The sequence below is a fragment of the Lampris incognitus genome, chromosome 11 (assembly GCF_029633865.1).
Source record: "Lampris incognitus isolate fLamInc1 chromosome 11, fLamInc1.hap2, whole genome shotgun sequence".
NCBI classification, from domain to species: domain Eukaryota; kingdom Metazoa; phylum Chordata; class Actinopteri; order Lampriformes; family Lampridae; genus Lampris; species Lampris incognitus.
In genome coordinates, this window is record NC_079221.1 from 1,911,457 (window position 1) to 1,923,944 (window position 12,488).

At 50.5% G+C, this 12,488-nt stretch overlaps 1 protein-coding gene across 9 annotated transcripts in view; it reads right to left on the bottom strand.

Moving 5' to 3' along the window:
• The window catches only part of igf2bp2a (insulin-like growth factor 2 mRNA binding protein 2a), a 116,190-nt gene that overhangs the window by 27,669 nt on the left and 76,033 nt on the right, over window positions 1-12,488 (bottom strand). For 8 of the 9 annotated variants that reach the window (XM_056289238.1, XM_056289237.1, XM_056289236.1 and 5 more), the window contains exons 5-7: window positions 6,508-6,571; window positions 4,723-5,013; window positions 4,203-4,337 (exon numbers count right to left, since the gene is read on the bottom strand). In XM_056289238.1, the coding sequence (XP_056145213.1) occupies window positions 4,203-4,337; window positions 4,723-5,013; window positions 6,508-6,571 (490 nt within the window). The remainder of the gene's footprint in view (window positions 1-4,202; window positions 4,338-4,722; window positions 5,014-6,507; window positions 6,572-12,488) is intronic. The other variant, XM_056289239.1, reaches the window with a different exon arrangement.

A 12,488-nucleotide genomic window follows, 5' to 3' on the forward strand; every position in this document is an offset into this window, starting at 1 on the left:
GGAGAGAGAACCTAAGAAGGTGAAACGGAGTCTGGGCAGTTTTTTCAAAAAAGCATCCACTCAGCCTGGCCCAGCTGCTCTCTCTGACAGAGATGCCATTGAAGTGGAGATAAGAAGTTACCTGCAGTCGCTGGAGGTTGATGGAGAAGCTTACCCACTAGAGTGGTGGAGGCTGCACCAGGCTAATTTCCCAAGGGTGGCAAACCTGGCAAAGAAATATCTTTGCATCCCTGCCACCAGTGCCCCATCAGAGGGCATTTAGCACTGGTGGCAACATTGTCACATGCCACCGGTCTGCATTAAAGCCAGAGACTGTGGACAAGCTTGTGTTCCTGGCTAACAATCTATAAAAGAGGATGGGAAGCAAGTGAACTGGAGTAAACACCAAAGTTTAGTGTTTGTGTTTGCAGCTTGATTTTAATTTGAAATATGCTGTTTTTTTTCTTAATTGAAAAGATTCTAAATGTACTTAAAGTATTACTTTCTTAAAAAAATATCTGCAACTTGAGAAATTTGGTGTTGAGTAACTATAGAACGAAAGCCTGTTGTACTTGAAGTAGTGTTATTTAGAGTATCTATTTTATTTTTGTGTTCTTTGAGATGTAGAAAAGTTAGTGTTTGGTAACTTTTGCACTATTTTGCATTACAGAAAACAACCTGTTGTACTTGAAGTACTATTTACAATATCTAGTTTATTATTGTGTTCTTGAAGAAGTGAGCAATTGTTGTTGACAACATTTTAACTATTTTGCATTATAGAAAACAGCCTGTTGTACTGTTTTTATTTAAAATATCAGCAATGTTATTTGTGTTCGTTTGCACTATCTTGCACCATAGAGTGCTGAGTTTTGAGATCTGCACAATAAATGTTCTCAAAATTACATTATATCTGTTTTTGTTTTTTTGTTGTTGTTTTTTATTTATTTTTTATCAATTTAGCTTTGCTAAGGGACTATATAACCCATTCAGAAACACTTCCATTATAATTTTTACACTTAAGTTTCTATCGCGATATATACCGTTACCGTGAAGGGATTAAATTTATACCGCGATATGAATTTTAGGTCATATCGCCCAGCCCTAGTCCCTACAGACACAATTGGGTGTGTCTGCGGGTGGGAAGCCAGATGTGGGTATGTGTCTGGTTCGGTGCACTAGCGCCTCCTCTGGTCGGTTGGGGTGCCTGTTCAGGGCAGAGGGGGAACTGGGGGGAATAGCGTGATCCTCCCACGTGCTACGTCCCCTGGTGAAACTCCTCACTGTCAGGTGAAAAGACGCAGCTGGTGACTCCACATGTATGGGAGGAGGCATGTGGTAGTCTGCAGCCCTCCCCCAGCAGAGGAGGTGGAGCAGTGACTGGGACGGCTCGGAAAAGTTGGGTAATTGGCTGGATACAATTTGGGAGACAAAGGGGGGGGGGGAATCCCCCCTGCCAAAAAAAATTAAGGTGCCTACAGATGCCAAACGAGGTACTCGTTCTCTTTGCTTCCAAAAAGAGGACAGTGTGCGAGTAAGAAACCCATTACATGTCCCAAAACGACACAGGAAGTTCAGGGACCTTCTAAAAATAAGTGAGAAGGTTGGTGAAGGCACGTACTTACTGAGTAATGGTAAAACCATTACTGCATTCCCTGACACCAGCCACACACACACACACACACACACACACACACACAAGGAAATTAAGCCACCTTACCTCACTCACACAGCTAGGCCCATGCAAGATACTCGCCACTATGGTACTTGACTCTTACTTAGATGCAGTGACACTGTAGAATGTTTCACACCTGTGATTTTTGTGTGTCTGCACTTAAATGACCTCATGACTGTTGACTTGATTAATATTGGGTTGTACTAGAGGTTAACTGTTAATGTTCCAGTCAGAGGGGTTTGGTTGTTCTCTATATTCATCTTGTTATTTCAGCCCGAAATGATCTTTCAGTTGCCTGGATCAATAATAAGCTGATTAATGTGATTTTCCCATACGTAACTGTATTGGTAATCAAGGGGGTGGAGCAGCGACTGGGACGGTTTGGAAGAGTGGGGTAATTGGCCATACTTGACTGTATTGGTAATCAAGGGGGTGGAGCAGCGACTGGGACGGTTTGGAAGAGTGGGGTAATTGGCCATACTTGACTGTACTGGTAATGAAGGAGTTAAGCGGTAATAGTTTTGGATTATTTTTACCAAGGAAACACACTTATTTTCAGTTCCATGCATATCGTATGCCACTGTGGTGTATAAGACACCGTATGGTAGGCTGGGGCTCTCTATAAATGTGACAAAGACTGAAGTAGTATGCCAGTGGGCATCTACTCCTCCATCTCATTCACCAACCTTCAACATCTCCGACAAACCACTTGCAACAGTGGAATCCTTCAAATACCTGGGCAGCTTTCTCTCTGACGACTGCAGCATCGACAGGGAGATGCAAAACCGGATTAAACAAGCGTCATCCTCTTTTGGCAGACTTAGGAGAAGGGTCTTTCAAAACAAAGACCTCAACCTCCACACCAAAATATCTGTCTACTTGGCAGTTGTCATCACGACTCTCCTCTACAGCTGTGAGTCGTGGACCCTGTACAGCCACCACCTCAGGATGCTTGAGGCCTTCCACATCAGATGCCTACAATGCATCCTGAGGAGAACCTGGCGTGACCGAGTGCCCCATACTGAAATACTCCGCAAGACCAACTGCATCAGCATGGAGGCTACCGTCACCCAGCACCAACTTCGATGGCTCGGTCACGTCATCAGGATGCCAAAGGAGCGCTTACCGCGGAAAGTGCTGTATGGCCAGCTACATCTTGGCCGCCGCTTGGCAGGGGGCCAGAAAAACGGTACAAAGACCAGCTGAAGACCATCATAAAGAAGTGCGGCCTGAACCCGAGCCAGCTGGAAGACACTGCTGCCCAACGCTCCATCTGGCGGCAGCTCTGTCAACAAGGGGTGCAAAACCTCGAGAAGGACCGCGGTGATCGACGGACCAGAAGACGTCTGGAGAGACATGAAGCCAGTACCACACCTACACCCCCAGTCAGTGATTTCACCTGTTCTGTCTGTGGCAGACATTGTGGATCGCGGATTGGGCTTTACAGCCATAAGAAGACTCACAAGTGACAGAGGCAGGATTGTCATCATCGGACACGACGGACAACCTAAAGCAATAAGACACCTATTCTTCCCTGAAGAGGGGGAATGTTGTGTTCAATGAATTAACGCATTACAGTATGCAGGATGCATCTATCAGATGGTTACTGCTTCCAGGTTAATGTTACTGTGTTGGGATGATGCCCAGCTGAGGAAAATGTTTGGAGTACGCAGGTCTAATGCTGTCATTCCTGACCTACAAACATAACAGCAGCGTTTCTTCTTTCGCTTCTCCCTCACAGGTTTGTTTAGGGTTTTTGGTTGAGCATTTGAAAATACTGCTTCATTTTCTCTTGTCATCTAGCTCGACTTGCTGAGGAAACAGCGTAAAGGCAACCGCAGGCGTAGGAATTATGGCAGTGTTCCCCTAGGAATTGTGGGAATTGGTGTCGGATGTATGGAGTCTACGTAGCCAGGGATGTGATTTTTAATCGCACAGTAAACCAAACTACCAAGTAGAACAGCGATGTGCCATCAATTCATGTGTGGAGCCAGCTCAGATTGGCTGAATAACCCTCCATCACTGAGCAGCCATTTTCTGCTGTTGAGACCAGCTTTCGGATTTCACGGTTGCAGCAGATTCTCGGATCTCCGATCTCAGAGGAGCTCATAGAGTTTATAGGATGCAGTGTCTTGTTAAAAGTGTCAAGCTCAATTAGGGACGTTGGCTTGGTCTCTTAAATGCTAAGCTGCCGCCACGTGTGCGCCAAGCTGAATGTGCTACGTTTACTGTGTTAGTTGTCCAAATCAGAGAATAGACACTGGGATTAAAAGGTGGACAGACCAGGTTAAAGGATGAGATTATAGACGTCCTGCACACGTCAGGGTTAATCTGCCTGTGGGAGTGTGTGTGTGCATGTTTTTACATACATGCATGAAGACGCTGTTATTTATACGTATGCAGACAGTCTATGTGAATGTGTGTGTTTGTTTCCAAAACGACGCATTGTGTGTGTGTGTGTGTATGTGTGTGTCTGTGTGTGTGTGTCTGTGTGTGCGTGCGTGCGTGCGTGCATACATGTGTAAGTGCACAAGCACAAGTGTGAACTCACGTCTTGGTCTCGTTGGCCTCCTTCTGCATGATATCCATTATCATGCGGCAGGCAGAGGAGCAGCCCTCAGGGGTGGAGTGGATGGTGATGGGCTTCTCAGATGCACCTGCATTTTCCTTCCGATGGATGTCCACCCTAAGACAGAGAGACAGGTAGAGAGAGAGAGGGAGTGAGACAGACAGAGAAGAGCAAATCAAATCAAATTTATTCTTAACGGCTTTTGGTTAAGGACTTTACAGAGCAACAAACAGACCATTAAAAAGAAAGAACACAAGGACAAAACAGAGGCTGGGGTGAAACTGAAGTTGAGGAAAGGTGAAAGCAAAACTGAAGAAAACTCAAAATAAGAATTCAGAGACTTCAAAAGGAAGTTCCTTCTTCAAGTCTTTCCTGAAAAGCAAAACCGAAAGCAAACTGCAGTCCCGGTGAGTGAGACAGATAACACTTTTACACAAAAAGCAGCATGAGTATCGCGAGCCAGGGGGCATCTCACGTAGCAACATTTGTCCCAGTGGCTTACTTGGATTGTGTCTGTTTGGTGACATTCTTGATGGTCAGGCCCTCCTTGCCAATGATGGCTCCCACAAACTGGGTAGGCACGAGCATGCGGAGGGGGAAATCATGCTGCTTATGTCGAGGTCCACCCAGGCCGCCCGAGGGCCCAGGCTGAGAGGCATCCTGGTCCCGGGACCCTCGTCCCCCACGTCGCATGCGAGGAGCCTGGAGGGGTGGAGCAGCATCCATGTCCAGAATATATGACACTCGGAAGGAGTAGTCCTCACACTGGTGTCCTGTCAGCTTCTCGATGGCTCTGGGGAAAAGAACAGGAGGTGGTGGAGGACACGGGAGAGGGGAAGGTGACCATGGAGTAGAAATATGAAGGAGGACAGAGGGAAGTGGAGGTAGAGGGAAGATGGCGACAACGGTGGAAGAAGAGCAGAACATGAGTCACAAAAAGGAAACACAAAGAAACTCAGACATCATAAATGTTTGAGTGGCTCAAAATGACCTAAAAATGATTTATAACACTCTTGAAGGAAATGTTTTCTTTACATACTGGGTCTTTTTTTTATTTTATATTTTGCCCCATGATGCATATTGGTTATGATATTTTACTCACAGGCTTCGTTTTAGGAATTTTGGCCATGGGACCACCGGTCGACATCTCTACAATGGCGTCTTGAGCCAAAAACATAATTTACTTTAATTATGCTTACTTGCACTCAGGGTTTTCAATGTAGCCTGCAGTCGTTCCGAGCTTTGTGCCCCCTAGTGGATACACCGTTCAATTATCCAGTCAGACAAAAGTATGCAGACAAATATGTGACCAATGCCGCTCACTTGGATAACACTTTGCATACACGTTGTAGCATAATTAAAGAAAAGTGCGTTTTTGGCCTCCTGGGGCAGCCGGACGTGATCCTAAAACCTGTCCTTCCATCCATCCATCCATTATCCAAACTGCTTATCCTGCTCTCAGGGTCGCAAGATGCTGGAGCCTATCCCAGCAGTCATTGGGCGGCAGGTGGGGAGACACCCTGGACAGGCTGCCAGGCCATCACAGGGCTGAGAGACACACACACACACACACACACCTCTACGGACAATGTAGTACGGCTGAGTCACCTGACCTACATGTCTTTGGACTGTGGGAGGAAACCCACACAGACACGGGGAGAACATGCGAAGTCCACACAGAGGACGATGCGGGACGACCCCCAAGGTTGGACTACCCCAGGGCTCGAACCCAGGACCTTCTTGCTGTGAGACGACCGCGCTAACCACTGTGCCGCTGTGCCTAAGTTGGAGTTTTAACCACTACGCTGCCGTGCCTAACTTGGGGTTTTGTGTTTCAGATGTGTGCTTTAGATATGTACTTTAAAGTGGACTTGTCGAAACATGTCTGGCACTGGTGTTTGTTGTCCCATGACACCACTGTAAAGCTGTGTCCAGCGATGGACCCGTGTCCAACATCTCCACAATGGGGCTGATGAATAAAATGATATCATAACTGGTATGCATGATGACAAAACCAGCAAAAAATAAGACCTGGGATGTAAACAAACAGAACTACCCTCTAAACATTACACAACATAAATGTGTGACGATGTACACTAATCACTGAAAAACATGCTGCCAAAGCAATACCAGCATGCTTCTAGTACAGCGTCTCTATCCCTACAGAAGCTGTGATGGCATTATCACGGTACTGTCAAGGTCTTCAGACCTGAAGTCTAGCATCCTGAAACCGTTAACTGCCACACCTGGCACACGTATCCAACAAGCAAGGCTATGTGCTGCTTACACTTTGGCTTCCTCCTTTGTAGCGTACGTGACATTCACCACAGCTGTTTCTGTATCAGTGTTCACTGTGCAGGAAGAGAAAGGGATCGAGAGAAAAGGGAAAAAGAGGGACAGGTTCAGTCATCTCCACGTGCACATAACATGTCTTTGTTGCTGCAGTAGGTGAGGCAGACACGCGTCCAGGTTCCCGTGGCGACCCTGACGGCCACTTGTCTGTGTGAATCTAATACAGCATCACCGCACTGGCTCACCTCCAGAACCCGCTGCTGCCTCTACAGGCGGGAGCTGCGGCGCACAATGGCCTCTCCGCCACTCGCAAAAGGGGTGGATTGAAGTGTGACGCGAGAGGCCAAACAAAGCCAGGAATCTGTGACTCGCTATCTGCACGGCAGAGAAACGGCCCTTGGAAGGAAAGGTGGTGCTGTAAGCTCGGGGGGTAACGGTGTTTGCTGATGCCGCTACAGTTACGGGTTTGATTCCAGTTTGGGCCACACATGCTTACAATTGCACTTTAAGAGTATTCCCATACAAACAGAGAAGAGGCAAGTCCTCCTACGTGACGGGTCTTGGTTTGAGCACTCTGTGACGCTGTGCAGGCAGGCTGGGCAGAACCACCCGCTCAACATTTCTAGAGGCACTGTCAACGGGGCTTAAGACAGATCCCACGTCGAAAACCCCAGCCTGGCGCTCCAGCCATGCTGCGCCCCCGTCAGGGGAAACTCACCGCATGTGCCGACGGGGCTTTGGAAGGGTTAAACCCAGTGAGAGCCTCCACCTGGCATGGAGAGGCCAAGTGGGCTGAGCCTGGCACGGTGCCCGGGCCAAGAGCTCACAGCCAGCTCTGCCCCGCCCCGCCCCACCATCGTGGCAGCTCGCAGCACACCACACAAGAACAAGGTGCTGCTCCGTAACACGGCAGCCCGGACGGGGCGCAGCACAGACGGGGCGCAGCCCGGACGGGGCGCAGCACGGACGGGGCGCAGCCCGGACGGGGCGCAGCACGGACGGGGCGCAGCACGGACGGGGTGCAGCACGGACGGGGCGCAGCACAGACGGGGCGCAGCACGGACGGGGCGCAGCACGGACGGGGCGCAGCACGGACGGGGTGCAGCACGGACGGGGTGCAGCACAGACGGGGCGCAGCCGCACACAGACAAGGCGACAGACAAGCAGGCGGGAGGGCAGGCAGGCACAGACGAGTCACTGGTTGGAAAGACGGGGAAAAGAGATGGAGAGACAGAAGGACACACAGGCAGACAGACGAGGGGGACACACATTCTGACAACGGCACAGACAGCAGTACACAGACCAGCAAGACGGGCACAGACAGCAGTACACAGACCAGCAAGACAGACACAGACAGCGGTACACAGACCAGCAAGACAGGCACAGACAGCAGTACACAGACCAGCAAGACAGGCACAGACAGCAGTACACAGACCAGCAAGACAGACACAGACAGCAGTACACAGACCAGCAAGACAGGCACAGACAGCAGTACACAGACCAGCAAGACAGGCACAGACAGCGGTACACAGACCAGCAAGACAGGCACAGACAGCAGTACACAGACCAGCAAGACAGACACAGACAGCGGTACACAGACCAGCAAGACAGGCACAGACAGCAGTACACAGACCAGCAAGACAGGCACAGACAGCAGTACACAGACCAGCAAGACAGACACAGACAGCAGTACACAGACCAGCAAGACAGGCACAGACAGCAGTACACAGACCAGCAAGACGGGCACAGACAGCGGTACACAGACCAGCAAGACAGACACAGACAGCGGTACACAGACAGCAGTACACAGACCAGCAAGACAGGCACAGACAGCGGTACACAGACCAGCAAGACAGGCACAGACCGCAGTACACAGACCAGCAAGACGGGCACAGACAGCGGTACACAGACCAGCAAGACGGGCACAGACAGCGGTACACAGACAGCAGTACACAGACCAGCAAGACAGGCACAGACAGCAGTACACAGACCAGCAAGACAGGCACAGACAGCGGTACACAGACCAGCAAGACAGGCACAGACAGCAGTACACAGACAGCAGTACACAGACCAGCAAGACAGGCACAGACAGCAGTACACAGACCAGCAAGACAGGCACAGACAGCGGTACACAGACCAGCAAGACAGACACAGACAGCGGTACACAGACCAGCAAGACAGGCACAGACAGCGGTACACAGACCAGCAAGACGGGCACAGACAGCGGTACACAGACCAGCAAGACAGGCACAGACAGCAGTACACAGACCAGCAAGACGGGCACAGACAGCGGTACACAGACCAGCAAGACAGGCACAGACAGCGGTACACAGACCAGCAAGACGGGCACAGACAGCGGTACACAGACCAGCTAGACAGACACAGACAGCGGTACACAGACCAGCAAGACAGGCACAGACAGCGGTACACAGACCAGCAAGACAGACACAGACAGCGGTACACAGACCAGCAAGACAGGCACAGACAGCGGTACACAGACCAGCAAGACAGACACAGACAGCAGTACACAGACCAGCAAGACAGACACAGACAGCGGTACACAGACCAGCAAGACGGGCACAGACAGCGGTACACAGACCAGCAAGACAGACACAGACAGCAGTACACAGACCAGCAAGACAGGCACAGACAGCAGTACACAGACCAGCAAGACAGGCACAGACAGCGGTACATAGACCAGCAAGACGGGCACAGACAGCAGTACACAGACCAGCAAGACAGGCACAGACAGCGGTACACAGACCAGCAAGACGGGCACAGACACCGGTACACAGACCAGCAAGACGGGCACAGACAGCAGTACACAGACCAGCAAGACGGGCACAGACAGCAGTACACAGACCAGCAAGACGGGCACAGACAGCAGTACACAGACCAGCAAGACGGGCACAGACAGCAGTACACAGACAGCAGTACACAGACAGCAGTACACAGACAGCAGTACACAGACCAGCAAGACAGGCACAGACAGCGGTACACAGACCAGCAAGACGGGCACAGACAGCAGTACACAGACAGCAGTACACAGACAGCAGTACACAGACCAGCAAGACAGGCACAGACAGCAGTACACAGACCAGCAAGACAGGCACAGACAGCGGTACACAGACCAGCAAGACAGGCACAGACAGCAGTACACAGACCAGCAAGACAGGCACAGACAGCGGTACACAGACCAGCAAGACAGGCACAGACAGCAGTACACAGACCAGCAAGACAGGCACAGACAGCAGTACACAGACCAGCAAGACAGGCACAGACAGCAGTACACAGACCAGCAAGACAGGCACAGACAGCAGTACACAGACCAGCAAGACAGGCACAGACAGCAGTACACAGACAGCAGTACACAGACAGCAGTACACAGACCAGCAAGACAGGCACAGACAGCAGTACACAGACAGCAGTACACAGACAGCAGTACACAGACCAGCAAGACAGGCACAGACAGCAGTACACAGACAGCAGTACACAGACAGCAGTACACAGACCAGCAAGACAGGCACAGACAGCAGTACACAGACAGCAGTACACAGACAGCAGTACACAGACCAGCAAGACAGGCACAGAGAGCAGTACACAGACAGCAGTACACAGACAGCAGTACACAGACCAGCAAGACAGGCACAGACAGCAGTACACAGACAGCAGTACACAGACAGCAGTACACAGACCAGCAAGACAGGCACAGACAGCAGTACACAGACAGCAGTACACAGACAGCAGTACACAGACAGCAGTACACAGACAGTGGGCTCTTTTTCCTTTTTCTTCTTTTGAGGCTTTGATCAAATAAATGGGGACACTGGGAGCATGAGGAATGGCAGGCGGAAGAACAGAGATGAAGGACTGGAGAGGGAATGCCACACACTGCCGTCTGGCACCGGACTGGACTACCTTCGCTGCTGGGTCGGTTCTGTTCAGGCACCTGTCATGATTACATTGGGCCGGCCGGGCTGCTCCTGGCTGGCTGGAGGCACAGAGGAGCACTCAGCCCGTCTGTGCCTCCTTGTTTTTCTATTTGTGTATGTGTGTGGACGGTGGAGAGAGTTCCTAATTGAGCTTTGGGATAGCTCAAGTGCTGCCCCCCCCCCCACACACACACACACAGTCACTCACAAACAGCGCAAGACTCACCACAGGCGCTTATAGTAACCTCCTTTATTACCGCTGTGTACCTCCCCGAAACACAGAGAGAGGAGCCTAAAGTAACCTCCTTTATTGCCGCTGTGTACCTCCTCGAATCACAGAGAGAGGAGCCTACAGTAACCTCCTTTATTGCCGCTGTGTACCTCCCCGAAACACAGAGAGAGGAGCCTACAGTAACCTCCTTTATTACCGCTGTGTACCTCCCCGAAACACAGGGATAGGAGCCTACAGTAACCTCCTTTATTACCGCTGTGTACCTCCTCGAATCACAGGGAGAGGAGCCTACAGTAACCTCCTTTATTACCGCTGTGTACCTCCCCGGAACACAGGGAGAGGAGCCTACAGTAACCTCCTTTCTTACCGCTGTGTACCTCCCCGGAACACAGGGAGAGGAGCCTACAGTAACCTCCTTTATTACAGCTGTGTACCTCCCCGAAACACAGAGAGAGGAGCCTACAGTAACCTCCTTTATTACCGCTGTGTACCTCCTCGAATCACAGAGAGAGGAGCCTACAGTAACCTCCTTTATTACCGCTGTGTACCTCCCCGAAACACAGAGAGAGGAGCCTACAGTAACCTCCTTTATTACCGCTGTGTACCTCCCCGAAACACAGGGAGAGGAGCCTACAGTAACCTCCTTTATTACCGCTGTGTACCTCCCCGGAACACAGGGAGAGGAGCCTACAGTAACCTCCTTTATTACCGCTGTGTACCTCCTCGAATCACAGAGAGAGGAGCCTACAGTAACCTCCTTTATTACCGCTGTGTACCTCCCCGAAACACAGAGAGAGGAGCCTACAGTAACCTCCTTTATTACAGCTGTGTACCTCCTCGAATCACAGAGAGAGGAGCCTACAGTAACCTCCTTTATTACCGCTGTGTACCTCCTCGAATCACAGAGAGGAGTCTACAGTAACCTCCTTTATTACCGCTGTGTACCTCCTCGAATCAAAGAGAGAGGAGCCTACAGTAACCTCCTTTATTACCGCTGTGTACCTCCTCGAATCACAGAGAGAGGAGCCTACAGTAACCTCCTTTATTACAGCTGTGTACCTCCTCGAATCACAGAGAGAGGAGCCTACAGTAACCTCCTTTATTACCACTGTGTACCTCCTCGAATCACAGGGAGAGGAGCCTACAGTAACCTCCTTTCTTACCGCTGTGTACCTCCCCGAAACACAGAGTGGAGCCTACAGTAACCTCCTTTCTTACCGCTGTGTACCTCCCCGAAACACAGGGAGAGGAGCCTACAGTAACCTCCTTTCTTACCGCTGTGTACCTCCCCGAATCACAGGGAGAGGAGCCTACAGTAACCTCCTTTATTACCGCTGTGTACCTCCCCGAATCACAGGGAGAGGAGCCTACAGTAACCTCCTTTATTACCGCTGTGTACCTCCCCGGAACACAGGGAGAGGAGCCTACAGTAACCTCCTTTATTACAGCTGTGTACCTCCTCGAATCACAGAGAGAGGAGCCTACAGTAACCTCCTTTATTACAGCTGTGTACCTCCTCGAATCACAGAGAGAGGAGCCTACAGTAACCTCCTTTATTACCGCTGTGTACCTCCTCGAATCACAGAGAGAGGAGCCTACAGTAACCTCCTTTATTACCGCTGTGTACCTCCCCGAAACACAGAGAGAGGAGCCTACAGTAACCTCCTTTATTACCGCTGTGTACCTCCCCGAAACACAGAGAGAGGAGCCTACAGTAACCTCCTTTATTACCGCTGTGTACCTCCCCGAAACACAGAGAGAGGAGCCTACAGTAACCTCCTTTATTACCGCTGTGTACCTCCCCGGAACACA